The sequence below is a fragment of the Bos grunniens genome, chromosome 26, assembly GCF_055505025.1.
Source record: "Bos grunniens cultivar Pamir isolate PY7600 chromosome 26, Bosgru_T2T1.0, whole genome shotgun sequence".
Lineage (NCBI taxonomy): Eukaryota > Metazoa > Chordata > Mammalia > Artiodactyla > Bovidae > Bos > Bos grunniens.
This window is the reverse complement of record NC_141190.1, coordinates 24,193,517-24,219,596: the sequence shown is the minus strand read 5'-3', so window position 1 is coordinate 24,219,596 and position 26,080 is coordinate 24,193,517. Positions and strand designations below refer to the sequence as shown.

Sequence of the window (26,080 nt, the reverse complement as noted above, 5' to 3'; positions counted from 1 at the left end):
TGAGCAACTGAAAGACAAAGATGAGAAACTAAAGAGTTGACAGAACAGTTAAAGCCGTGCCCCAGCCTCCAGGGGTAGAACACAGCTCTCCGCCTCTAGCGCGGGCTGCACACACGACGTCCTTTCAAAGAGTGCGAGGTGGAGGAGAGGAAAGTGCACCTTCAGCTTCACAGTGGAGAAGCCTGATGAGCTCTACCTCAGCCTGTGATCAAGGTCCTCAGCCACAGCGATGAGTCATGCTGATGACACTTACTGTTCATATGATGCAACTAAAATGGGACTTCACCGCTATGGTCTTTCTCTCCGAAACCTATAACCATAGTCTAATCATGAGAATATCAGACAAATCCCAGTGAAAGGACAGTCTACAAAATATCTAACCAACACTCCTCAAAATTGTCAAGGTCATCCAAAACAAGAAATGTACGAGAAACTGTCACAACCAAGAGGAGCCTAAGAAAACACAACTGTATATATAAAATGTAGTAGCTATAAATACAATGTGGCATCTTGGATGGGAGCCTGGTACAGAAAAAGAACACTGGGGAGAACTGAAGAAATCAGAGTGAGGTATAGACGTCAGTTGAGGACCATCTTCAATACTGGCTCACTAATGTCACACATGTTCCATACTAAGGTAAGATGCTAAGGATGAAGGCCACCAGACATGGACTACGTGGAAACTCTACTATTCTGCAATAATTCGGTAAATCTAAAACTGTTCTAAATGAAAAGCTGTGTGTTTTTTTGTTTTTTTTTTTTTAAGAGTTGTAGGGCCAAAGTCAGAGAGATCTTGGCTAGAATCCCAGCTCCACCTCATACCAGCCATGTGAGTTTGGGCAAGTTACTTAACCTTTCTGAGCCTCAGTTTCTGCATCTATGTGCTGTGCTTAGTCGCTCAGTTTTGTTTGACTCTTTGCGAGTCCATGGACTGTAGCCCGCCAGGCTCCTCTGTCCTTGAAGATTCTCCAGGCAGGAATACTACAGCGGGTTGCCATGACCTCCTCCAGGGGATCTTCCCAACCCAGGGATCAAATCCAGGTCTCCCACATTGCAGGGGGATTCTTTATTGTCTGAGCCACCAGGGAAGCCCATCTATGCATTTATAAATAGGGATAATAATCATACTTACTTCACATGACTGTTTTAAAGGTTAAAGGGGATAATAGGTATAAACAGCTTAGCATAGTCTCTGGCACATAAGTGTGAGTAATTGCTATCATATTCTGATTCATTTGTTCATTTGCTCTTTTTGTTCTGAGCTAACTCCCAGACTGGAAGGGGAGCTCCATGGCAGCAAGCCCTCATCTTCTTGTGTTTTACCATATCCTCAAGCCTAGGAGAACAGCTGCCTCATCACTGATGCTTAGTCTGTGTTTGTTAAACAACAGAATGAGCCCTTCCCATCATAGTATCCTTGGAACCCCAACTCTCACCCTGGGAGAACTTCAGTTCTAGAGCCCAGCACAGAGCCCTGCCTACCCCCAGATCTTCAGCTAGAGCGCAGAGAAAGCCAAAGCCTCCCACCTGCCTTCCGGTGACTCTTCCTCCTCTCCGAGCCCTGCTTCTCTCTCCACCCTGCCCCACAGACATGAGCACCTGCTCATTTCCTAGAGCAGCAGGATCCGCGTAATGACCTCTGATAAACATCTTTTAATAAACCCTGTAGCTGGATCTGTCATCCAGAAGCTATAGTCTCCTCACTTCCTGCCCTCACCGCCATCTCCTCCCACTTCCTGGGCTGGCCCATTAGTGCCTCTGGTCTCACCAGGTAGACCTTCAGGCCCCCAAGGCCCCTGGACTCTGGCTTGCTGAGGAATGGCCAACAGGCTGCCCCGGCTATTCCATAAGCCAGACTCCCCCCACCGGCCTGGAGTCTCAGCAGCCTGGCCCGGGTCTGCCTGTGCCACCCAGCCTGACCACTGGCCAGTCCACTTCCCTCCAGCCCTGCAGGCAGTTTTCCCAGGCGTTACCAAGGAGACCACTCACATCCTACCCAGGGTTGCCAAAGCAACCAGCTCAGTGAGGAGCAGCCCCTCGGCTTCCAGCCCCTGGGTGTGCAGAAGCAGGAGTGAGAGAGTCACAGGCCAACAGGAAATGGGCCCAGGCAGCTGGCACACCCAGGTGGAGGCAGCTCCCGCGTGCCCTGGGCAGTGCCCCACACGCTCCTGTCCTCCTTCCTCCCACCTCTTCCTTCTCTGTTACTGCCCTGGTTGTGCCCACACCACCACCATCTTTGGCTCTGATTTAGAGCCAATGCCTGGACCTCAATGTACACGTCTTAGAACTAGGCGCTTGTCATCCCAGATGCTCAGGGAGAAGAAAGTCCCAATATGCAGAAATTCCCCCCAAGGCTAATTTTCACCCTCATGAATTTTCTCCCTCATGAACTTTTGGTGTCCCAGTTAAAAATCCAAGTTATGCCATTTCCTATTCTGGACAGACCTCTTAGAACACATGAGTCTCAGTTTTCTTGCCTATAAAATGGGAATAATACCTTCTTTCCACTTACTGAATGATTAAATGAATTAACCTACAAGAATGCACCCAGCATAGTGCCAAGCATCAGGTCTCACACTTCTTAAAAATCCTTTTTTTCTTCTGATGAATAAGAGCCCTCCTGGCCATAGCGATTGGTCAGAAATGCTTCCAGATTCACCCATGGGAAGCCTAGATGAGTCCATCAGCTTGGCTGTCCCACCCAGCCCTTTCAGCTTGACCTAGGACAGAGCCCTTTAGCTCCATTAACCTCCCAGCAGCTCAAGATGCTTCATTTGCTCCTCCTCTTTTCTCTGCTGATGCTGCAGTTTAAAGGAAATCACTACACTCATCTGCTCAAAAGCCACCCATAGCTCCTACTGCCGACAGGATAGACCCAAACTCATTCTGGCATCCGAGGCCCTGTGAGATCTAACCTCAGTCTATCTTCAGAGGTCGACCCGTTCATCTCCCCACTGTGGGTCTCACCTCCCAGATGGGAAGGACTGCTCATTGTCTCTGCCAGCACCTTGTATTTTCCTGCTTCTGTGCCTTTGCCTCCATGCCCTCACCAAGATGCCCTTGAATGTCCATTCCAAATCTCCATCCAACTTCAGGCTCCTCTCCTCTGGGAAGCCTGATTTCACCAACTCCAAGAATACCAGAATGGGTGTGTTCTGAGGCCCCACAGCCTTGATAGTTCTCAGACTCTGAGGCATAAGGAGGCAGAGTGACCTGGGGCTCCTGTTAAATATGCAGGTTTGGGAGTTCTATCACCAAGGTGTTCTGAGACAGTTGGTCTGGCCTGGGGGCTGGGAACCTGCATTTTAGATGTGTTTTCAGTTGATGCTGATGCAGGCGAGAGAAAAACCTCACTTTGAGAAACACTGGCCCAAAGGAACAGAAAGTTCCCTTGAAAGTGTCCGATGACTGGCTGATGGGTCTGCAGAGGAGGTGGGAGGGGTGGGGTCGGGGGCTGGAAAGGAGCATCAAGAACCCTATGGTACTCTCTTTTCCTCTTCTGGGAAAGAGGCCAGGAGACTGCTCCCCAGTTTCTCTAACACAATGGAAGACAGGGCCCACCCAGAGTGAATTCTATGGTGGCAAAATGTATAGTGGTTGCAAGAGTGAACTCTAAAATCAGAGAGACATGGGTTTGAATCCCAGTTCCATCAGTTTCAAACTGTGTGGTCTGGGATTAGCTATTTAACTTCTCTGAGCCTCTCTTTCCCCATCTATAATGGTGACAACGATAGCTCCCCACTCAGAAATAATCTACACAGAAGCACTAGGCACCCAATAACCACCCAACACATGTGGCTGCTCTTATGTTACTGTGATGGTTAACAGTACAGAGTTCAAAGGTCAGACTAGATAAAAACCCAACAGGGTGTGCAGGACAGATGCTCCAGGTTCAGCATAGGGGCTGTCTCAACTCAGCTCTCTGAAGTCTTGGTGTGGCAGAGGAAGCCCCCAGCCCCCACCCCTTCACAACGCCAACTCTGTCTGCTGCAAGGCTGGGGGGTGCACAGATGAGCTAACCCAACATGCAAGTGTCATGACAGCCAAGTGAGGAACCCAGACAAGGGCTGTGGGAATATCTGTGGGTCGAGCAAAGAATGGAGGCCTTGAATTTCCGATGATGGCAGTCTGGGTCATGACGCTGAAGACTATTGATAGGAGAGGGGCAGACGAAAGGAATACTTTAGGAGGATCCCTTTCGCAGCATCAAAGGAGGAATGAGAGGCAGAGGGGTCAGCTACTGCAATACCTGGACTGGGGACCCAGATGAGGGGGAGTACCAGCAAGGCTGTGAAGGCTGAAAAATGGCTAAGACCTTGTCCTAGGCAAATGCACCCCCCAACCCCACCCCAGAGCAGTGAGGAGGTTAAGAGTCTGACAGACAAGTTCCTGTAGCTCACTCTGGTCCACCTCAAAGAGTCAAAGCTCCTCGGTCAACCTCAGATACTCCCCCCTCTGCCTGCCAGGAGCCTCGGCCACCACAGAAAAAAGCCTTTGAAGACAACAGATGTCTGGTGGGTACAACCCCCAGCCAAAGCCGGAGGGGGATGATCCCCCCTACATCCGTCACAACCAGTGGCTTTATCAAACGTCCAATTCAAAAGCACCAGCTTTAAAAAGATGGACGGCTCACTCCGTGGTACAGACCCAAAAGAACCGAAAACAGGTGTTCAAACAAAAACTTAAACACAAATCTTCACAGCACAAAATTCACAATAACCAAAAAGCGGAACAATCTCAATAGCCATCTCAATAGCCATCAGCTGGAAAGTGCATGAACAAAATGAGGCAAATCTACACAGTGGAATGTTATTCAGCCACAAAAAGGAAAGAAGGTACACGTTAGGACATGGACGAACCTTGAAAGCACTTAGGCTGAGTGAAAGGAGCCAGACTCAGAAGGACAAATGTACTATGAGTCCATCTAAGGGAAATGTCCAGTGTGGGCAAATGCATAAAGACAGAAAGCAGACTAGTGGTTGCCGGGGATTCAGGCGAAGGAGTAATGAGGACTGACTGCTTCACGGGTACAGGCTTCCCTTCTGGGGTGATGAAAACGTTCTGGAACTACATAGAGTGGTGGCTGTACAATATTGTGAATGTACTAAATGCCACTTAAAATGCTAAAACGGTGAATTTTATGTTATGTGAATTTTACCACAATAAAAAAAAAATGACAGAAGGTGGTCTTTCCCATCCCCATCCCATCTATGGGTGACCATGGCAGACTGAGTTGGAGGAAAGCCTCCCCGAAGGCTTTCCTAGTTACCTTCCCCCCAGTACCAAGCACCAAGTAGGCAGGCACTCAGAAAGAGAGAGAGAAGGATGAAGATCTCTGTTCTCTGTATCTGTCTCCATGAAGCATGAACCCCCTACTCCAGTCACCCTGGGCCCATCACTGAGAATATCTACACACATTTACTCACCCTGCCCCAAGCCTTTGCTGCACGTCCCTTGCCCTACCCTCCTGTCCATATCTAGGACTCCCACTGCACCCCTTGCCATCTACCCAATTTCTACAGTTCCTTCCATGTCCAACTCAAATTCTTCCCTGATTCCCCATTTCTGACCTCTGCTCACACATATCTGGGATTTTAACAATCCAAACAAGTATTTGATGCCATCCCTTCCCTCAGCCCCACCTTATCAAGTAGATCTTCATTCTGTGAATGTCCAGGGATGTCACGAGCCCTCACCCCTGACCCAGGGACATAACCAGCTCTACATAACTATCTGTTGGTCCTTATCCAGGATCTATACCTTGGACCTCTCCCGTGGACACTCCTAGACCAACACTGTTCAGACCCCAGTGTGAATCACCATCAGTAGAGTGAGGTCAGGGTGTCTTCAGGAAGAAGACCGAAGTCTACCACCTGACAGGTGATGGAAGAGCTTCATTTCATGTCAGCCTGACAGCCAGACCAACCTTAGATCTCTAATGAGTCCCAGGGTCCCCCTTTCCAGTTGTTTTAATTAAAACGGTGAGAAATCAATAGATGGCAATTATGGAAGGAGAAAAAACAATCGAGAGTTCCCTGCCCCCAGTAAATTTCTGGATGGACACTGATAAGAAGCAGAGTTGAAATTCTGGGTGAGTACAAAGGAGAATTTGGGGTGGACAGTCTTAGAATCACAGCCAGTATCAAGGTCATACCAATAAAATGGGGGTGGAATTCTGGATGACCGTGGATGTATCAGAGAAGACCCCTAGCTCAATGCTGACATAGTTAGAAAGGAACTTGGAGTGAACATTAAAACAATCACAGAATAAAACTGATGGTTCTCTTAGGATGGGGAAAAGTCAGGCTGAGAAGCCGAATCAGGAGACCCTAGACGAAGGACGGAAGTCAGCTTTCTTGGCATGTTCTAATCCATCTCAGCCTCGGTAGGAGCAGAACCAAAATTCTCATGGCCCCTCCTGTAGGTGTGTGGTTAGGGACAGGGGAGAATGGATCCTGGAAAACCAAGCCAGAAGGCAGATGGCCAGGAGAGGGAGACTGCTGGGGTGAGGAAAATTTCTCCCCCATTTACTTCCACTGAATAAGAACTGATCCCTATCAATCAGGGAGGCAGCGCAAGGCGACTTTCTCAGGCCAGACAGGTGGGGAGTCAGGCAGAGGAGGAGGCCAGGGTGGGAGCAGGGAGATAGGCGGGCCTCAGACCCTGTCCTGCCCACTCCCTCCCTTGTCAAAGACTCCAGTCCCAGAGACTTCACATCCCTACAATCCCAAACTGTAGGTTAAAAAAGCGGTGCAATTACGGAAGCCTTCTCTGGGCTTCCCTAGGGTCATGGATGGAACACAGCCTTCTCAGGGTAATTGATGAGCATTCCAGCGCCGAGTCAGCTCACTGGCCCCCAGCTAACTCCTGCCCTTGAAGGAGTCAGCCTGACTTTGCCACCTTATCTTGACTGGCCCATTGAGTAAATGGGCAAATCATTCTCCCTTCCCCTCATTTCTCTCCCTTGTAAGAGAGAACATTGAACTGGATGACAAACACAAGTTCCACCATCATTAGGAATCTGTTTTCAATGTTCAGAAAGTCATCATACATGCAATACTTACAGCTTATTTCTGATGATTAAAAATGATACTTGCCTGCAATACTTACAGCTTATTTCTGATGATTAAAATTAATATTTGCTTATTGTAGAAATTTTAGAAAAGAGCAAAATATTAAAAAGAAAAGAAAAACTCTAATAAGATCTCATTACCCAGAGGAAACCATGGTTAACCTTTTGGAAACTTTCTTTCCAAGGTTGCTTGATTTCTATGGGGGAGGGGCATCCATGACATTTTAACAAAATTGGGCTCTACTGTTTATGCAGCTTTGCCACTGCTTCTTACAACTGTCATTATGCTGCTGTGAGCATTTTCCCAAGTGATCAAATGCTCTTCAAAAATACTATTTTAAAGGTTGCATAATACTCCACCAAGAGGATTCACCATGATTACAGGGCATTTAGATTGTTTTCTAGTACAAACAACACTGCCATAGCATCCTAGGCTCGTGTACAAGTATTTGCCTTCATCTCCATTTCTTCAGGATCCATTCTGCAGGCAGAATCACAAGGCCAATGAAAATGATATTTTAAAAGGGATTGATGTGTGCCACCATATTAATTTTCAGAAAGACACAACAAACCCACTGATGTGCCCAAGGTGAGTGACAGGTGGTTTTGGAAGTGTCGGAGTTAGAATGCAGGATTGTGGTCCTGTCTCCTCTCCTCTCCCCAGTTCTGAAGGTTAACTGTCCAGCATAAGAGAGGGTAGTATTCCAAGACAGAAGATACAGGTCTGCAGTCTAGCTCTGCCGCTCTGGCTTTGGGATCCTGAAACAAGCATTGCTTCTCCTAACTGTGAAATGGGTATGACGAGCTCTGAGCACCATGCAGAGCAGTTTCCTTGCTCATTTGAAAAGGTATTTGTGAAAGTTCTTTGTAAACTTGCCCAAGAGCTTCCCTTCCTAACTCTTAGTCATCCGAATGCCCAGTCAGTACTGGCTGGTTTTCAGGATGATAGAAAAGGAGCTTTCTGAAGGGAATCAGTGGGCTCTGAGGGCCTGGGAAGGCCCAGGTGAGTCTTCAAAAGGTCAGAGACAGCACTGAAGAGGTAAAGCAAAGAACAGGGCCTGGCACCTCCCTTAGGGTGCTGAGTAGGTCAGTGGACTTAAGAGGGCAAAGACCTTGAGATCTGTCTCAAGGCTCTCAGCCCATCCTTTCTACAGTTCTGACTGGACATCTAGCTTTTGGGGAACCAGAAACCAAGCTGATTCAGTGGATACAAAAAGTCAGTAGCTGCAGAGGACTCCAGAGGCCACCAGCTCTGGTCCCTTCTTCCAGGCTGTTATTATTCGGCCCTGTATTTTTAAGACCCTCCAATCGGAAAGGCAACTAGTGTTTCCAGCCATCACCTCTCCAGCCATGGTTAGATGAAAAAGGAGACCGTGGTACTTCTCTTGGGAAGCACAGCTGGCCGGCCTGAGCACCCTGCCACACTCCCCCATCCACCGGGCAAATGCCCTTCCTCACCCCCTGCATCTGCACGCTCGCCTAGCACCGTGGCCTGAGGGGACTCCAGTGACGTTTCTGGTGTAGCTGGGAGAACTGCGTAGACCCCACGGAACGCCATCCTCCCTGATTTTCGCCATCATCACCGGCAGGCCCCCACCTCCAGCGCACCCCCAACGGTCAGGGGTTCATCTCCCGTCTCCAAAGACGCACAACAGGTGGCACCTGTGTGGCCTCCCCAACCACACCTCTCCACCTCTCCCTGCCCCTCCACCTGCACCCCAGTCCGCCAGCTGAGCCCGGCCCCGGCGGAGCCTTACCTTTGAGGTTTTGGGGGTGGGCCCGCGGCGCCCGGCTCGGGTTTCCTCGGGGCAGAGAGGGAATACTGGAGAAGTTGTTACCCATGGCATCCGGCCCCAGTGGGGTTCGGCACTCGCAGGGGGCAGGCGAGGCTGGGCTGGAGCGGAGGTACGGTGTGCAAGTGTGTGCGCGCGCCGGCGCGCGCGCCGCCGGGGGAGGGCCCTGGTGGGGCTGCGGCGGGGGGCGGGCGGGCCGCTCCCCTCCTCTCTGTGTCTGGGCTCCGCGGTCCTCGGCGGGTCCTGCCCGCCGCGGGGGTTCCTCGCGCGAGCCGGCTACCTGCCTGCCATTTTTCGCGGCGGGCGCGCCCCTGGGCCGGGGCCGGCGGCGCCCGGGGCTCCCTTTTTCCTCCCGCTGGCGCTCGGGTTCCGGCTGTTGGCTCCGGCACGCTTCCCCCCGGCCATAGAGTCGGGGCTCTCGGTGCGGGCGCTCAGCGGCTCGGCCTGCCCGAAGGCTCGGCGGCTTGGCGGCCGGCTGGGTCCCCGCCCGCGGGGACGACCGAGGCGGCGACGTGCGTGGTGCCCTCCCGCCGGCGGCTCGACATGGAGCGGGGCTCCGAGGAGCGCGGGGTGTGCTGGGCGCTCTCGCGGTGGTGGGTCTCCCGCCCGCCCCCGACGCCGCGCTCCCGCCCCCGCCGGGTCCCCCGCGCGACCGCCGCCCCCGCCCCCAGCCGTCGCCAGGATTCCCTCGCTCCGGTTGTTATGGTGACAGCTGCGCCGGTGAATGAGCGTCTTAGTGACTCGCGCGCGCCGGCTCAGCCAGATGTGGCGCCGGGTGCGCGACGTTCCGGCCAACACTAGCCCTTCTTGGCCTGGCGGGGGAGCAGATAGGGGTCAAATATCAGACAGAGACTGGGGCTCCAAGGGTTGGGTTTATTCCCCTCACCAACAGTGGCGCTTGGTCTTGAAAACAAGGGAAACCATACAGTAAGAACGGTGAGCTCCCTGGATACCAGGCCCGGGACGAAGTAACTCTTATTTCCGATTTCTCTAGTAGCAGGTACAGTGCCTGGCATACAATAAAAGCTCCAGAAAAAAAAAAAATATATATATATATACTTTTTTTTTTAAGTGGATGATGACTGAATAAATGAAGTGAGATTAAGAGTCCCACCCACTCTTTCCTGTCTTGCAAGATAGCGGTTGAAAAGGCTGAGAAGCCGAATGCTAAGGAGAAAAAACCTGAAACCAAGAAGGCTGATGCTGGCGACAAGGCTAAAAAGGTGAAGAAGGTTAAGAAGGGGAAGCCCCACTGCAGCTGAAACCCTGTCCTGGTCAGAGGAGTTGGCAGATATTCCGATCAGCTACATACTCCAGGAAGGCCTTGTACAAGAGACAGTGTTCAGCAGCTAAATCCAAGGTAGGAAAAAAAAAAAAAAGGTTCGAGTTCTTGCTACTGTCACAAAACCAGTTGGTGGCAACAAGAATGGTGGTACCTGAGTGGTAAGACTTCACAAAACGCCTAGGTATTACCCTACTGAAGATGTGCCTCAGAAGCTGTTGAGTCACGGCAGAAAACCCTTCAGTAAGCTTGTGAAAAAGCTGCGTGCCAGCGGCATCTCTCCCGGGACTATTCTTATCATCCTCACAGGGCACCACACAGGAAAGAGGGTCATTTTCCTGAAGCATCTGGACAGTGGCTTGTTACTTGTGACTGGGCTTCTGTCCCTCAATTGAGTTCCTCTGCGTAGAACACACCAGAAATTTGTCACTGCCACCTCCACCAAAATCGACATCACTGGTGTGAAAATCCCAGAACATCTCACTGACGCTTACTTCAAGAAGAAGAAGCTGCATAAGCCCAGACACCAGAAGGCTGAGATCTTCAACACAGAGAGAAATAGGAGATCACAGAGCAGTGCAAGGTTGATCAGAAAGCCGTGGACTCATAAATTCTGCAAAGAATCAAAGCTGTCCCTCAGCTCCAGGGCTACCTGCGCTCTGTGTTTGCTCTCACAAATGGAATTTATCCTCACAAAGTAGTGTTCTGAACTTCTTACAAAGAACCTAATTAAATAACTTGTCCATTAAAAAAAAAGAAAAAAAAACCACCCAGCACCTGACCCTTTGCTCTCTGTCAGCTCCAAGGGACACTGGGACAAAGGCTCAGATCAAGAACCCCAGGCTGTTCAGTTGCTGGACACAAAAAGGCTTGGGGAGCCTTTAGATGAACACAGACTGGACCTAGAAGACTGGATGGAGGGCCAAGCCTCAGGGACAAATCTCAGGAACAAACTGTCAGAGAACCACCAACTCTGAACTGAGTGGTTCTGTCAGCTCCAAGAGGTGGGGGGCCTCTGTGGCTTGCAGCAGTCAAAGAAAGCTTCCTGGAGGAAAGGGCCTTCAGCAAGTCACCTGTTCAAATGACTCATCCATCCTGAAGCTCAGCACTGATACTAGGACCTGCAGGAAGGGAAGGGAGTCATCTCCTACTTGGACAGGGGGGCATCTTCTTGTCCCTGTCTTTTTTTTTTTTTTGGAGTATAATTCATTTACAATGTTGTGTTAGTTTCAAGTGTATAGCATAGTGATTCAGTTATACATATACATATGTCCATTCTTTTTCAGATCATTTTCCCATGTAGTTTACAGTACTGTCCTTCTCCCTGTCTGGTCAGGGCTAGAAGAGGAGCCAAGGTCCTGCTGGGAGAGGGAATCTGCCTTCCTTTTCCGCCACCTCTAGCTCCCTGACTGGTTTCAACAACTCTGATCCAGAATCCAGCAAGGACACGGGCTGGCTTCGGGCATGCCATCCATCCTCTTCTGGGTGGTTCTTTCCGCAAGTCTCCATGTGACAGCTCTTCATTATTCAGGCACAGTTCATGTATCACCTCCTGACCTTCTCTGACCAGCCCAGCCAGAGAACCCCCCCAACTCTCAGTTACGCTCCATACCATTACTCTGTGTTATCTTCTGGAATTAATTTGAAAGTAGACTTTCCCCCCTGGTTTATGGTCTACCTCCCCGCAAGGTGAGTGGAGCAGCAGGTCAACTCCATCCACCATGATGTCACCAGTCTCCAAGAGAGTGCCTGGTACATGACAGACTGTCCAACACTGCTTGTGAAATGGACGAATCCCCCTGGCTGCCAGGCGAATTCCACCAAGAGGCGTGGGAGGAAAGCCTCTGAACCATCCCTTTTTCCCCTCTCCTGCCCTCCACCCCCACCCCATTGCAGGCATCACATCCTTAAATGTCTGGGACTCCAGGCGAGCTAGAAATATCCTTGACAGCTGCTCTCTGGGGTCTGGAGGGAAAGACAGCTCCCTTCTCCACCCCCCGCCTCTTAGATGCCCAGGATCACGTGCCCAGCCAGCTGCAGAATGGACGTGGCAGGTCAGGGGTGCTGTCTTTTTATGGGTGTATCTCCCCGAGGCTCACGCCAGCTGATGACTCATGCATCAGAAATCCATGGGCTCTGAATGGCAGCACACTCATCCGTTTGCACACACACTTTTACTCTCTCTCACACACTCACTTCTACACAAATATCCACACTCTCACACACTCATATACCCACTGAAGCCTGCTGGAATAAGGTCACTCTAGGCTGCTGCTGGCATCAGAATAAATCTGAAGACTCTGTATAGACGAGACTAGTTCCCCTGGAGGGTGTGCAAAGTGCAAGCCCTTGGTAGGATTTACCGACAGGAGCTTGTCGTCTCCTTCCCTTCCTTAGGGGGATGGGCTGGGACATAGAAGGGATAGGGGCTGGTGAGGCCCCATGGTAGGGAGGCAGGGATGTCATGGGTCCCATGTGGTCTAAACCTGGGGCTCTGGGCCAAGCAGGGGAGAAATGGAGAAGGTCACAGGGAAGGGGAGACAAGGGGACCAGACACCGGTGCCTGCCTGAGGGGTCCAAGGCTCTGCTGCTCAGGACAACCTGACCCCAGGGAGCTGCACAGGAGGGCCAGAGGCATTAGGGACTGAGGCAGGGAACTGAAGGTAGGACAGAAACATCCCCTGATCTCAGAGGCTGAGAAGATAATGAGAGCATCCACGAGGCTGAGATTAGGGTGAGATGAGCGAGGCGTCCCTGTGTGATGAAATGTAAGGAGGCACTCGCCCTTAGAACCATGCAATGAACAGCCACCCTGCTCTTGCTCAGGCTTGAGTGTGATGCCTCTGAAATCTTGTACCCTATGTCATGGGTCCCCAACCAGTGGGCCACGGACCAGTACCAGTCCATGGCTTGTTAGGAACCAGGCCGCATGGCAGGAAGTGGGTGGTGGGTGAGCAAGTGGTGAGTGAGTGATCGAAGCCTCATCTGTTTTTACCACAGGGCTTCCTCACAGTACTGCCTGAGCTCCGCCTCCTGTCAGATCAGCAGCAGCATTAGATTCCCAGAGGAGCACAAACCCTACTCTCACTGTCTCCCATCACCCCCAGATGGGATCATTTAGCTGCAGAAAAACAAGCTTAGGGCTCCCACTGATTTTGCATTATGGTGAATTGTATAATTATTTCATTCTATATCACAATGTAATAATAATAAAGTGCACAATAAGTGTAAAGTGCTTGAATCATTCCCCCACCCTATCTGTGAAAAAATTATCTTCCACAAACCCAGTCCCTGGTGCCAAAAAGGTTGGGGACCGCCGCCTTATGTCATCTCCCTAGACTGGCCCTAGTTTTCCCAAGGAGCTCTGTGCTATGGTGGCGGGCGGGGGGGAACACCACTGTCAACTCACTGTAGGTCTCTGGCCAGGCAGGGACCTAGAGGAGGTGGGTGTGGCTGCACGGGACCCAGAGCAGCTGAGGGTGACCCCTCCGGGGGACCTGTGCCTCAGAAACCCTTTCCTGGCAGGGGTGGTGGTTGGACCCAGCTCAGAGGAGCAAAGAACCACAGCACGCTTCTTCCCCTGGACGTTGGGTGGAATCCCTGAGACTTCAAGCATCCTTCACCAAAGAGGCTGCCAGGAGGCAGGGAAGTGGCCTCTGAGGCCCCGGGGGCCCTTCCCAGCCCCAATTACAAAGCGAGGAGGGAGAAGGAGGCTGCCAGGAAGAAGGTCTGGATGAAGTCACTGTTTTGGTGGCTTCAATGGAAGCTATTAATACCCATAAGGTGGTGCTCCAGCACCTGTCACCGTGGCAACCCCGCCTCCCCAGCAGTGTAGATTCTGAAAGCTCTGCCCAAGGGGGTGGGTGTCAGTGCATATGTGTTTGGCTGCGTGTACACGTGTGTCCGTGTGGATGCTGTGAGCGCTCACACCAATGCACAGGAGAAGGGGGGGACCCAAGGCGGGGACCCAGGGACAGTTTCAGCAGCAGCTCTGGCTCCCATCGCCCCTTCTCTCCCTTGCTTCTCTCCCTTCTGACCAGCTCCATTCTCTTGCTCCTTCTTCCTCTCTCTCCCTCCCTCCTCTTGTCTTTCTCACTTCTTCCCCCTCTTCCCTGTTCCACCCTTGTCCTGCCATCTCTCTGCCCTTGCTGCTCCTTGCTCAGTCTCCTGCTGGTTCACCTCTCTCTTCCCCTCCTTTCTCACTCTCCACATCTCCCAGATCAGTTCAAGTCTTCAAGAGTCTCCATGTTGATAAAATAATAAAATATTTGACGGAGAGCTTCCTTTCTTCCTTCCCTGAACCCCTAGAGACTGAGCCCAGAGCAAGCCACAGGATGGTCCCCCACCGGGCAGACAAGATGGAGTTCATCTAGGCTGAGCCAGGGCTCCCTTAAACTTCAACAGCTGACATCGCCCTCCCTGCTGAGAAGCTAGCCTTTAAACAGGAAACAGCCTCAGCCATCCCTGGCTAGGATACATGGCAGCTCTGAGGCCCAGCCCATAGTTAACATCATCAGACCACCATCCGAAAACACACAGAAGTGGTCCTGCCTGAACTGCAGGGGGTGGCTGGACGTGTTAGATGGGAGATCCCTGAGTGCCTGAACCGTAGTAGATTCTTGATAAATATTTGACAAATCAATGAATCAATGTCAGTGAATTAACCTATCAATACAGCCACTCAGTAAGCCCAAGAGCCTTGCCCAGACCAGCCTTTCTGGCTGGCTCCCTTCTCTACAGCACCTTTGCCACAAAGTTTTCCTCGAGGCCAGGTCTTTCCTCTGAAGGACCGGAGTCTGTGCTAACCATCTTAGCATGCAATGGGCACCTTACTGCCCTGTTTCCAGGCGCTTCGGGATTCAGCTTCGTTCATTGCCCCAGCGACCCTTTTGAGCACTCTCTGTACATCTAGCATTGTGTGGGGTACAGTTTCCTTGCCAACACCATGAGGGAGCCTGTCCTATGCTTTCCTTAACTCCAGTATAGTTTCCTACCTCCCAGGGCCAAGTTTAGGGCTGAACACACTAGTAGGTCTCCATATTGTCAAGATGTCCGTTCTTCCCAACTTGAACTATAGATTCACTACATCCCAGGGAAAATCCCAGCAAGTTATTTTGTAGATGTTAACAAACTGATTCTCAAGTGTCCGTGGAGAGGTAAAAGACCCAGAGTAATGAACAGTATATTGAAGAAGAGCAAAGTTGGAGGACTGACATTAGCCAACTTCAAAATTTACTATGAAGCTGCAGTAATTAAGACAGTATGGTACTAGTGAAAAAATAGACAAATAGATAAATGAAACTGAATAAAGAGCCCAGAAATGGATTCACACAAACACAGTCAAGTAATCTTTGATGAAGGAGCAAAGGAATATAATGGAGCAAAGGTAATCTTCTCAACAAATGGTTACATGAACGACTGGACATCCACATGCAAAAGGGTAAATCTAGACATGGGCCTTACACCCCTACCCACAAAAATTAAATCAAAATGGATCACAGACCTATATGTTAAATGCAAAGCTATAAAACTCCTAGAAGATAACATAGGAGAAATCTAGACGACCTTAGCTTTGATAATGATTTTTGCAAAGATGACAAAGGTATGAACCAAGAAAGAAAGAACTGGTAATACCAGGGGGAAAGGACTGGGGGAAAGGACAGTTAGGGAGTTTGAGACTGACTTGTACACACTGTTTTATTTAAAATGGATAACCAACAAGGACCTCCTGTTAGCACGGGGAACTTTGTTCAATGTAGTGACAATTTACTGCTACTGTTAGCACAGGAGACTTTGCTCTATTTAGTGACAACCTAAATGGGAAAAGAACTGGATTAGAAGTATATACATGTATATACATAACTGAGTCACTTCATGTTATACCTGAAACTACCACAACATTGTTAATCAACTCTACTCCAATATAAAATAAAAAGGTTTTTAAAAGAAATAATTGAAAAGCTTGATTCATTAAAATTAAATCTTCTGCTCTCCAAAAGACTCTGTCAAGGGAATAAAAAGACAAACCACACACTGGGAGAAAATATTTGCAAAAGACATATCTGAGATAGGACCGTTATCCAAAATACACAAAAAATACTTCAAACTCCACAGTAAGAAAACAACTTCATTTTTAAAATGATCCAAAGACCTGAACAGATACTTCACCAAAGAAAATGGCAAATAAGCATCTGAAGACGGTCCATATCTTATGTCATCAGGAAAACGTAAATCAAAACGATGATGCCACCGCAGAACTATTAGAGTGGCCAGAATCCAGAACACTGGCAACACCAAGCAGGACGCTGGGAACTCTCATTCATTGCTGGTGGGAATACAAAATAGTACAGCCTCCTTGGAAGACAGTTTGGTGGTTTCTTACAAAACTAACCGTTCTCTTAGCATATTATCCAGCAGCTGTATTCCTGCATACTTACTCAAAGGGATTGAGAACTTATGTCCACAAAAAACCCGCGTGTGCATGTTTTTAACCATTTTGTTCATAATTGCCAAAACTTGGAGGCAGCAAAACGTCCTTCAGTAGATGAATGAACAAACTGTGGTACTTCCAGACATGGAATATTATTCAATGCTAAAAAGAAATGAGCTATCAAGCTATGAAAAGACACAGAGGAACCTTCATATATAATGAAATATTTATGAGTACTCGTTTAATGATTAATGAGGTTGACACGATGTTGTTTTATAGACATTTAAGTAAACATTTTTTAATTTTGATTTTGAAGTTTTCCTTTCATAATTTGGAGCCACTGGATTTTTTTTCCAGTCTTATGTAGACCCTTAGACCTAAGTCCTGGACTTACAGTGCCTATGGATAAAATCCAGGCCTGAGGCCAAGCATTCTTAAGACTGGATCTAAAAGGGCTTCCCTCGTGGCTCAGATGGTAAAGAATCTGCCTGCAATGCGGGAGACCTGGATTCGATCCCTGGAGAAGGGAATGGCTACCAACTCCAGTATTCTTGCCTGGAAAACTCCATGGACCAAGGAGCCTGGTGGCCTACAGTCCATGGGGTCGCAAAGAGTCAGACATGGCTGAGCGACTAACACACACAAAAGGACAGGTGGAGATTCCTGCAAGAAGCAGAAAGAAAAACGTGCAATGCCAGAAAGAGGACCACACGTCTCCCTACCTGGGAAACTTGTTTAGTGATTTCAAAGGAGTCCAGCATCCCTAGACTCATCCCAGGGTCCCTGGCTCAGGTAATACTGACAGATGATATTTGTTTGTTTGTTTGTGGCTGCACGGGCTCTTCGTTGCTGAGTGTGGGCTCTCTTTAGCTGTGGTGAACCGGAGCTAGTCTCTGTTGCAGTGTGCTGGCTTCTGTTGCAATGGCTTCTCTTGTTGCAGAACATGGGCTCTAGGCGCACGGGCTCAGTAGTTGTGGCCTGTGGGCTTAGTTGCCCCAGGGCATGTGGAATCTTCCTGGACCAGGGATGTGCCCTATAATGGCAGGCGGATTCTTAACCACTGGACCAGCAGGGATGTCCCTACAGGAGATATTTATGGAGCACATAGTCACATATACAAGGTCTTGGTCTAAGCATTTCATCTGTATTAATTCATTTGAGCCTGGTAATAACCCTGTGAAGTAGGTATTATTATTTAGCAGCAGCAGCAACAGTGTCCCCATTTTAAAGATGAAAATCCTGAAGCTTAGGAAAGTTAAGATACTTGACTAGGAGCTGATAAGTGAAGCACTGAGGTTCAGTCCTAGGATAGTCTGAGTCCGAATCCCTGCCCCAGAGTGGGATTCCTTTAGGTGCCAGCTTGAGGAAGACACCTGTCGCCAGGGAGGTGTCCTCCCTTGAGTTCCCTAACTAGCCCCCTCCTACAGATGAGACTCTTAAAACTCCCCAGGGCTTTGGCTCAGCTCTCCAGAAGTTAGGAAGCACATGGCCACTAATCAACACAAAACAGATTTAAAAATAACAAAACTGAACTCAAAGAAAAGCTCCAAGTGGATGTAATATCCCGGCATTTTCTTTTCCCTACAGAGATATTTTAAATGACCTTGTGTTAGTCACTCAGTTGTGTCCGACCGTTTGTGACCCCATGGACCATAACCCACCAGGCCCCTCTATCCACGGGATTCTCCAGGCAAGAATACTTGAGTGGGTTGCCATTTCCTTCTCTAGGGCATCTTCCCAACCCAGGGATTGAACCCACGTCTCCCACTTTACAGGCAGCATCTTTACTGTCTGAGCCACCAGGGAAGCCAGGAATGACTTTATCTGGCAAGAAATCTTTTCTAAGAATGTTACAATGATCCAAGCATCATAAAAGAAAAGTCTGATAAGTAAGACTCTATACAAATTTAAAACTCCTTCATGGTAAAAGTTGGAAGACACTTTCAGGGCCGGGAGACACACCTCCACTAAGTCAGAAGCCTTCAGTCAGTTCAAACGCCCTGCATCTCCAGATGCAGAACAGGAAACAGACGTTTCTCCATTACTGCTGCCTGGGTAGCCTCTCACTTCTATCCTCCTTTCCCAAGAGAGGTGCCAGAGGCGCTCGCTTGTTCCGACCTTCCTTCACCCTTCACCCAAAGGCGCCTCAGACTTTGGAAAGCTTCCTCTCTTCCCACCCAGAGCAGCCTGTGGAACGTTTTCTCTCAGTGGGGTGAGCAGCCTTGCGTGTCCCATCTTCTCTTCCCAGTCGTCCCTCTCCGTTTCTCTCAGGCCACCAGGAGGTGGCGCTAGACCTCCATTAAAATCCGCTTTGTCTCTGTCAGGCTTTTGAGGAGGGGGACCTCAAGCCAATCAACACATCTTTTAAATGTTTACAGGTTGCTTGATTTCCTCTTTCAAAGCGGAAGGAGAATTTGGGGAGCAAATACATCCTGATAGCTTCCATTAACTACTTCATTATAATAAAAATATGTCAATGAAGAAATTAGCTCTGCTCTTTAGCCACCCAGAGGTTACCCTCTGGGCACATTTGCTTCCCTGAGGCCACTTTGTCATCTTTCATTCTGAGACTGGATCTCCAGCAGACACTGTCCCAGGACTTGAGCGAATCTCCCCAAACTTAAGGCAACTGGAGGTCCTCCTCAGAGCACCTCAGCTCACACTGAGCTGCCCCACTGCCTGTATCTGGTACCTGACGTGGGCACCTGTGTGTGCCCAGCACAGCACAGCACCTGGCTGTGGGCACTGCATATGTCCAGTGGGCAGCTGTTGTTATGTGGCCAGAGCTTGAGGGTGAGGCCATTGCGCCCAATTACTCTCAGACCTGGGGCTTGCCACTCCTGGCCCAGGGCTGTCCCAAACACATCTGAGAAGTCTCATGAGTTTGTGAGCGCTGCAACAGGGAAAAGGCAGGTGCCCAGAGGTACTGTCTTTGGTGTTTATGGAGTAAGAATAGAATTCGGAAAATCCAGCTGGATGTGTGCCCCCCTCCCCAGAGAGCAACTCACCTGTTTTTGCACCCCCAGTCTGTGCATTTGGCCCAGCATCCCCATGTCTGATGCCACCACCAGCAGGACCTCCACACCAGAAAACCAGCCCCCCTCAGAGGATCTGGGAACACTTCATTTCACTTTGGTCAGAAAGTCCATTTTTATAGACTGTCAGTCATGTTTAAAAGAAAAAGGTGAAAATATTATAAAACCAGGCTCAACTGTTTCTTCTTCTGAGAAAAGGAGTTAGAAATGTATTGTGAATGAATGAAATTTTTCACATTCTGTAACCTATAGGGTGAGAACCAAAAATTAAAGTGTGGAAGAATGTTAAGGTTTCAACTTGGTTATTTTGTTTTGTGTCAGTCATATATTTCAATCCTATTTTTTTTAAGTAATATTTATTTACATGGGCTTCCCTGGTGGCTAAGATAGTAAAGAATCTGCTTGCAATGCAGGAGACCTGGGTTTGATTCCTGGATTGGGAAGATCCCCTGGAGGAAAACATGGCAACCCACTCCAGTATTCTTGCCTGCAGAATCCCCATGGGCAGAGAACCCTGCCAGGCTATAAGTCCATGGGGTCGCAAAAAGTCAGACACGACTGAGTGACTAAGCACATTTATTTACATATGGAAACAATTTTTTAAATCCATAAATTTACTGCCCAGAATAGTTCTGTTGATTTTTTTAAATAAAGTTTTTATGTACACATTGTTTGAAACATCAAACAGCACAAAAAGGTATAAAACAGAGGGAAAAAAGTGCCCCCTGTGCTAGCAACCAATAGTATTAACTGTCTACATATTTTATATACCCTTCCAGCAAAAAGTGTATGCACAATACCAAAACTTTTACATATTTATATCATTTTTATTCAGAAAGATTATACCATGTACAGTATACCCAAATATTTTTTTAAATGCTTATCAGAATCTATTAGAGGTCTTTTCATATAAACACACATAGATTTGATTCATTCTTTTAATGGCTGTATAGATCCCATTTTATGGCTGTACCATAATTTATTTTAAAAATTATTAAATATCCCCTGTTGATGAAATTCAGGATCTTTCCAATTGCATTGCTATTAAAATGAAGCTGTAATGAACAGTCTTGTTTGTTTATCTTGGCTATTGTTTATCTTTGTTTTATATTGTTTGTTTATCTTTGTCTATCTTGGCAAACCTATCAATAGAGCAAATACAGACCTATGTAATTCTTAGGTCAAAGGGTATGTATATTTAAAATATAAAAAGGGCATGTATATTTAAATTTTTGCTTTAAATATATTGCCAAGTTGTTCTAGGAAAATTCATACAAATTTGTACTCCAACCATAAGTGTATGAAAGTGACTGCTTCCCTAAGCCCTCATTGACATTCAGTTCATTTCAGTCGCTCAGTAGTGTCCAACTCTTTGCAACCTCATGGACTGCAGCACACCAGGCTTCCCTGTCCATCACCGACTCCCGGAGCTTGCTCAAACTCATGTCCATTGAGTCAGTGATATCATCCAACTATCTCATCCTCTGTCATCCCCTTATCCTCCTACCTTCAATCTTTCCCAGCATCAGGGTATTTTCAAATGAGTCAGTTCTTCCCATCCCATCAGATGGCCAAAGTATTGGAGTTTCAGCTTTAGCATCAGTCCTTCCAATGAATATTCAGTACTGATTTCCTTTAGGATTGACTGGTTTGATCTCCTTTCTGTCCAGGGGACTCTCAAAAGTGTTTTCCAATATGACAGTTCAAAAGCATCAATTCTTCAGCACTCAGCTTTTTACTCTCCTCTTTCACTTTCATCAAGAGGCTCTTCAGTTCCTCTTCACTTTCTGCCTTAAGGGTGGTGTCATCTACATATCTGAGGTTATTGATATTTCTCCTGGCAATCTTGATTCCAGCTTGTGTTTCTTCCAGCCCAGTGTTTCTCATGATGTACTCTGCATATAAGTTAAATAAGCAGGGTGACAATATACAGCCTTGATGTACTCCTTTCCCAGTTTGGAACCAGTCCGTTGTTCCAGTTAAGATCTTATCCAGTTCTAACTGTAGTTTCTTAACCTGCATGCAGATTTCTCAGGAGGCAGGCAAGGTGGTCTGGTATTCCCATCTCTTGAGGAATTTTCCACAGTTTATTGTGATCCACACAGTCAAAGGCTTTGGTACAGTCAATAAAACATAAGTAGATGTTTTTCTGGAACTCTCTTGCTTTTTCTATGATCCAATGGATGTTGGCAATTTGATCTGGTTTCTCTGCCTTTTCTAAATCCAGCTTGAACATCTGGAAGTTCGAGGTTCACATACTGTTGAAGCCTAGCTTGGAGAATTTTGTGTGTGTGAGATGAGTGCAACTGTGCAGTAGTTTGAACATTCTTTGGCATTGCCTTTCTTTGGGACTGGAATGAAAACTGACCTTTTCCAGTCCTGTGGCCATTGCTGAGTTTTCCAAATTTGCTGGTATATTGAGTGCAGCACTTTAACAGTAACATCTTTTAGGGTTTGAAATAGCTCAACTGGAATTCCATCACCTCCACTAGCTTTGTTCATAGTGTTGCTTTCTAAGGCCCACTTGACTTCGCATTCCAGGATGTCTGGCTCTAGGTGAGTGATCACACCATCGTGGTTATCTGTGTCCTGAAGATCTTTTTCGTATAGTTCTGTATATTCTTGCCACCTCAATATTTTGCTTCTGTTAGGTCCATACCGTTTCTGCCCTTTATTGTGCCTACCTTTGCGTGAATTGTTCCCTTGGTATCTCTAATTTTCTTGAAGAGATCTCTAGAAGTTCCCATTTTATTTTGTTTTTCTCAATTTCTTTGCATTGCACACTTAGGAATGCTTTCTTATCTCTCCTTGCTATTCTTTGGAACTCTGCATTCAGATGGGTATATCTTTCATTTTCTCCTTTGCCTTTAGCTTCTCTTCTTTTCTCAGTTATTTGTAAGGCCTCCTCAGACAACCATTTTGCCTTTTTGCATTCCATTTTCTTGGGGATGGTCTTGATCATGCCTCCTGTACAATGTCACAAACCTCCGTCCATAGTCCTTCAGGCACTCTATCATATCTAATCCCTTGAACCCATTTGTCACTTTCACTGTATAATCTTAAGGGATTTGATTTAGGTTATACCTGAATGGTCTAGTGGTTTTCCCTGCTTTCTTCAATTTAAGTCTGAATTTGGCAATAAGGAGTTCATGATCTGAGCCACAGTCTGCTCCTGGTCTTATTTTTGCTGACTGTATAGAGCTTCTTCATCTTTGGCTGCAAAGAATAAAATCAATCCGATTTTGGTGTTGACCATCTGGTGATGTCCATGTGTTGAGTTGTCTCTTGTGTTGTTGGAAGAGGGTGTTTGCTATGACCAGTGCGTTCTCTTGGCAAAACTCTGTTAGTCTTTGCCCTGCTTCATTTTGTATTCCAAGGCCAAACTTGCCTGTTACTCCAGGTATCTCTTGACTTCCTACTTTTGCATTCCAGTCCCCTATGGTGAAAAGGACATCTTTTTTTAGTGTTAGTTCTAGAAGGTCTTGTAGGTCATCATAGAACCATTCAGCTTCTTTGGCATTAGTGGTTGGGGCATAGATTTGGATTACTGTGATATTGAATGGCTTGCCTTGGAAATGAACGGAGATCATTCTGTCATTTTTGAGACTGCACCCAAGTACTGCATTTTGGACTCTTTTGTTGACTATGAGGGCTACTCCATTTCTTCTAAGGAATTCTTGCCCACAGTAGTAGATATAATGCTCATGTGAATTAAATTTGCCCATTCCAGTCCATTTTAGTTCATTGATTCCTAAAATGTCAATGTTCACTCTTGCCATCTCCCATTTGACCACTTCCAATTTACCTTGATTCGTGGACCTAACACTCCAGGTTCCCGTGCAACATTGTTCTTTACAGCATCGGACTTTTACTTCCATCATGAGTCACATCCACAACTGAGCATTGTTTTCACTTTGGCTCCATCTCTCCATTCTTTCTGGAGTTATTTCTCCACTCTTCTCCAGTGGCATATTGGGCACCTACTGACCTGGGGAGTTCATCTTTCAGTGTCATATCTTTTTGCCTTTTCATACTAATTCATGGGATTCTCAAGGCAAGAATACTGAAGTGGTTTGTCATTCTCTTCTCCAGTGGACCATGTTTTGTCAGAACTCTCCACCATGAACCATCTGTCTTGGGTGGCCCTACCTAATAACAAATTTTATAAATATCATTTCTGTTCATTTAAATACAGGTTAAAAAAAACAAATTCTGGAGTAATTCCATAGTGGTCTGGCGGTTAAGAGTCTGTACTTCCACTGCAGGGGGGCACTGGTTAGACACCTCATCCGGCTAAGACCCCTTGGCATGAAATTCTCAATGAAGGGCCACATGTTCTCGGATGCTGCCTAGAAGGCAGAGATAGGTGGCAGCTTGGAAATGAAGATCATGCTGGGCTCTGCACAGCTTCTCACTGGTGATCCAATGTGCGCAGAAAGTTTTCACGAGGTATCAATAGGCCACGGTGTCACGATAGGGTTGGCCTGTGGCCATGTTTAAGTAAGCGCAAGTCCCATAGAAGGCCTCACCAAGTGCACAGCGGTGACCCTAAGGCTGCCATTTTCCCATCATCAGAACTGACATTGGGTATTACCAATCTTTTAGTTTCTAACAACTTGGTAAATTTGAAAAGACACCTGGATGTTCAGATTCATATTTAATTATGAGTAAGGACTAGAATCTTCACAGGATTTGGGGCCACTTGTCTTTCGTTTTCTGTGAATAGCCTGTTCACATCTTTTGCCCATTTTTTCATAGGTTTGTTCACCTTTTTTTATTGATTATATGATTCCTCTGCATATACAAATTAAGGACATAGGGCTTTGTGCAGCTTGTGAAAAAATTCATTTTTTCAGCTTTTTGTTATTTTTACTTTGCTGATTGGCATTTTGCTCACAGAAGTTGTGGGGCGCACTTTAACCATCTTCTCCTTCACAACTACCGAATTCTGTGTTCTGTTCACAACGGCCTTCCCTTGCCTCTGATGGTGAAGAAATTCACCTGCATTTTCCTAAATGGTTAGCCAGTGGTTCCGGTGCCATTTTTCAGAGTCTCCCCGCCTTTTTTTCCATTCTCTTTTCAGCCCCTCAGGGCTGTGTGACTCTACAAAGTCACCAGAGTAGAGCCCACAGAAGTGCCACGTTGCTCTCTCTCTCTCTGCCAGAGACAGACCAGAAAGGCCTGTCATCCAGATCCCACAGAAGACCTCTGTCATTTGGTAGAAGAGGGTCAGGTCTCTCAAGGGTGGAGAGGGCACCACAGCTCTGAGAGACACGAGGGAACAATGGCCTCCCAGTCCTGACAGGAAAGTGGGCCACGCACCCAGTGTCTTCCTTCTGAAGGAGACCTCACAGGAGGGTGTGCTCTCCATCCAGAAAGAAGAAACACAGCCACACTTGTTTCTGAAGACACACGCACTTATACACACACTACACATATCCCCACAAATACCACCGCCCCACATACACACACATCAGACACACCGACTCCCCTAGCAGGGGGCACCCTGTCCTAAAGAGCCCTCTCCATCACAGGAATTCCAAGAACAGTCACACCAGTGTTTCTCAAATAACACCCAGATTCCTTTTTCCTTTTGAAAGGAAATAAAAATCTGGAGGGCCCCCAATAACATATCTGTAAGACCCCACATTGAGGAAAAAAAAAGAAACCAAAGACTTATTGTATAAAGATCTTCCAATTGCAAGTTGCTGCTGCTGCTGCTAAGTCGCTTCAGTCATGTCCGACTCTGTGCGACCCCATAGATGGCAGCCCACCAGGCTCCCCCGTCCCTGGGATTCTCCAGGCAAGAACACTGGAGTGGGTTGCCATTTCCTTCTCCAATGCATGAAAATGAAAAGTGAAAGTGAAGTCGCTCAGTCGTGTCCGACTCTTAGCGACCCCATGGACTGCAACCTACCAGGCTCCTCTGTCCATGGGATTCTCCAGGTAAGAGTACTGAAGTGGGGTGCCATTGCCTTCTCTGAATTGCAAGTTAACACATATTAACACATATTTAAAAGTGCTAAATAGATTTAAGTCAACATTAAAATGAAAATCTGACTTTAAAAAATTTTCCAGATTTAAAAGATCTGGGGACTTCCCATGGTTAAGACTTTGCCTTCCAAATGCACAGGGTGCTGGTTCAATCCCTGGTTGGGGAACTGAGATCCCATGTGCCTCGAGGCCGGAAAACCAAAACATAAGACAGAAGTAGTATTGTAACAAATTCAGTAAAGACTTTAAAAATGGTTCACATCAAATAAATCTTAAAAAAAAAAAAAAAGATGAGGCACCCCAAGGTGGGGTAGGGAGTTTAGAAGAATCAGATCTGAGGCATTATTCTGCAGCACATCTACAAGTTAATTTGCTTTCCACACACAGGAATAACAAATCTTTCTTCTATCTTCCCTCTATTTCTGCCTTTCCTTGTTCAGCAGGCCTAAGCTCCAGGCAACAAAAGGTGATCTT

General features: G+C 47.5%; 1 protein-coding gene and 1 pseudogene across 2 annotated transcripts in view; one reads left to right on the top strand and one right to left on the bottom strand.

The window, feature by feature from the left end:
- The window catches only part of NEURL1 (neuralized E3 ubiquitin protein ligase 1), a 72,568-nt gene extending 63,075 nt beyond the window's left edge, over positions 1-9,493 (bottom strand). Inside the window, exon 1 of the mRNA XM_086377600.1 lies at positions 8,830-9,493. Coding sequence (XP_086233726.1) covers positions 8,830-8,914 — 85 coding nt within the window. The 5' untranslated portion in view covers positions 8,915-9,493. The remainder of the gene's footprint in view (positions 1-8,829) is intronic.
- Positions 9,409-13,379, top strand: LOC147344265 (large ribosomal subunit protein eL6 pseudogene; annotated as a pseudogene). The gene is made up of 3 exons (XR_015155865.1): positions 9,409-9,640; positions 9,781-9,865; positions 9,962-13,379. The product of XR_015155865.1 is annotated as a large ribosomal subunit protein eL6 pseudogene (transcript).
- Positions 13,380-26,080: the final 12,701 nt, after the last annotated feature.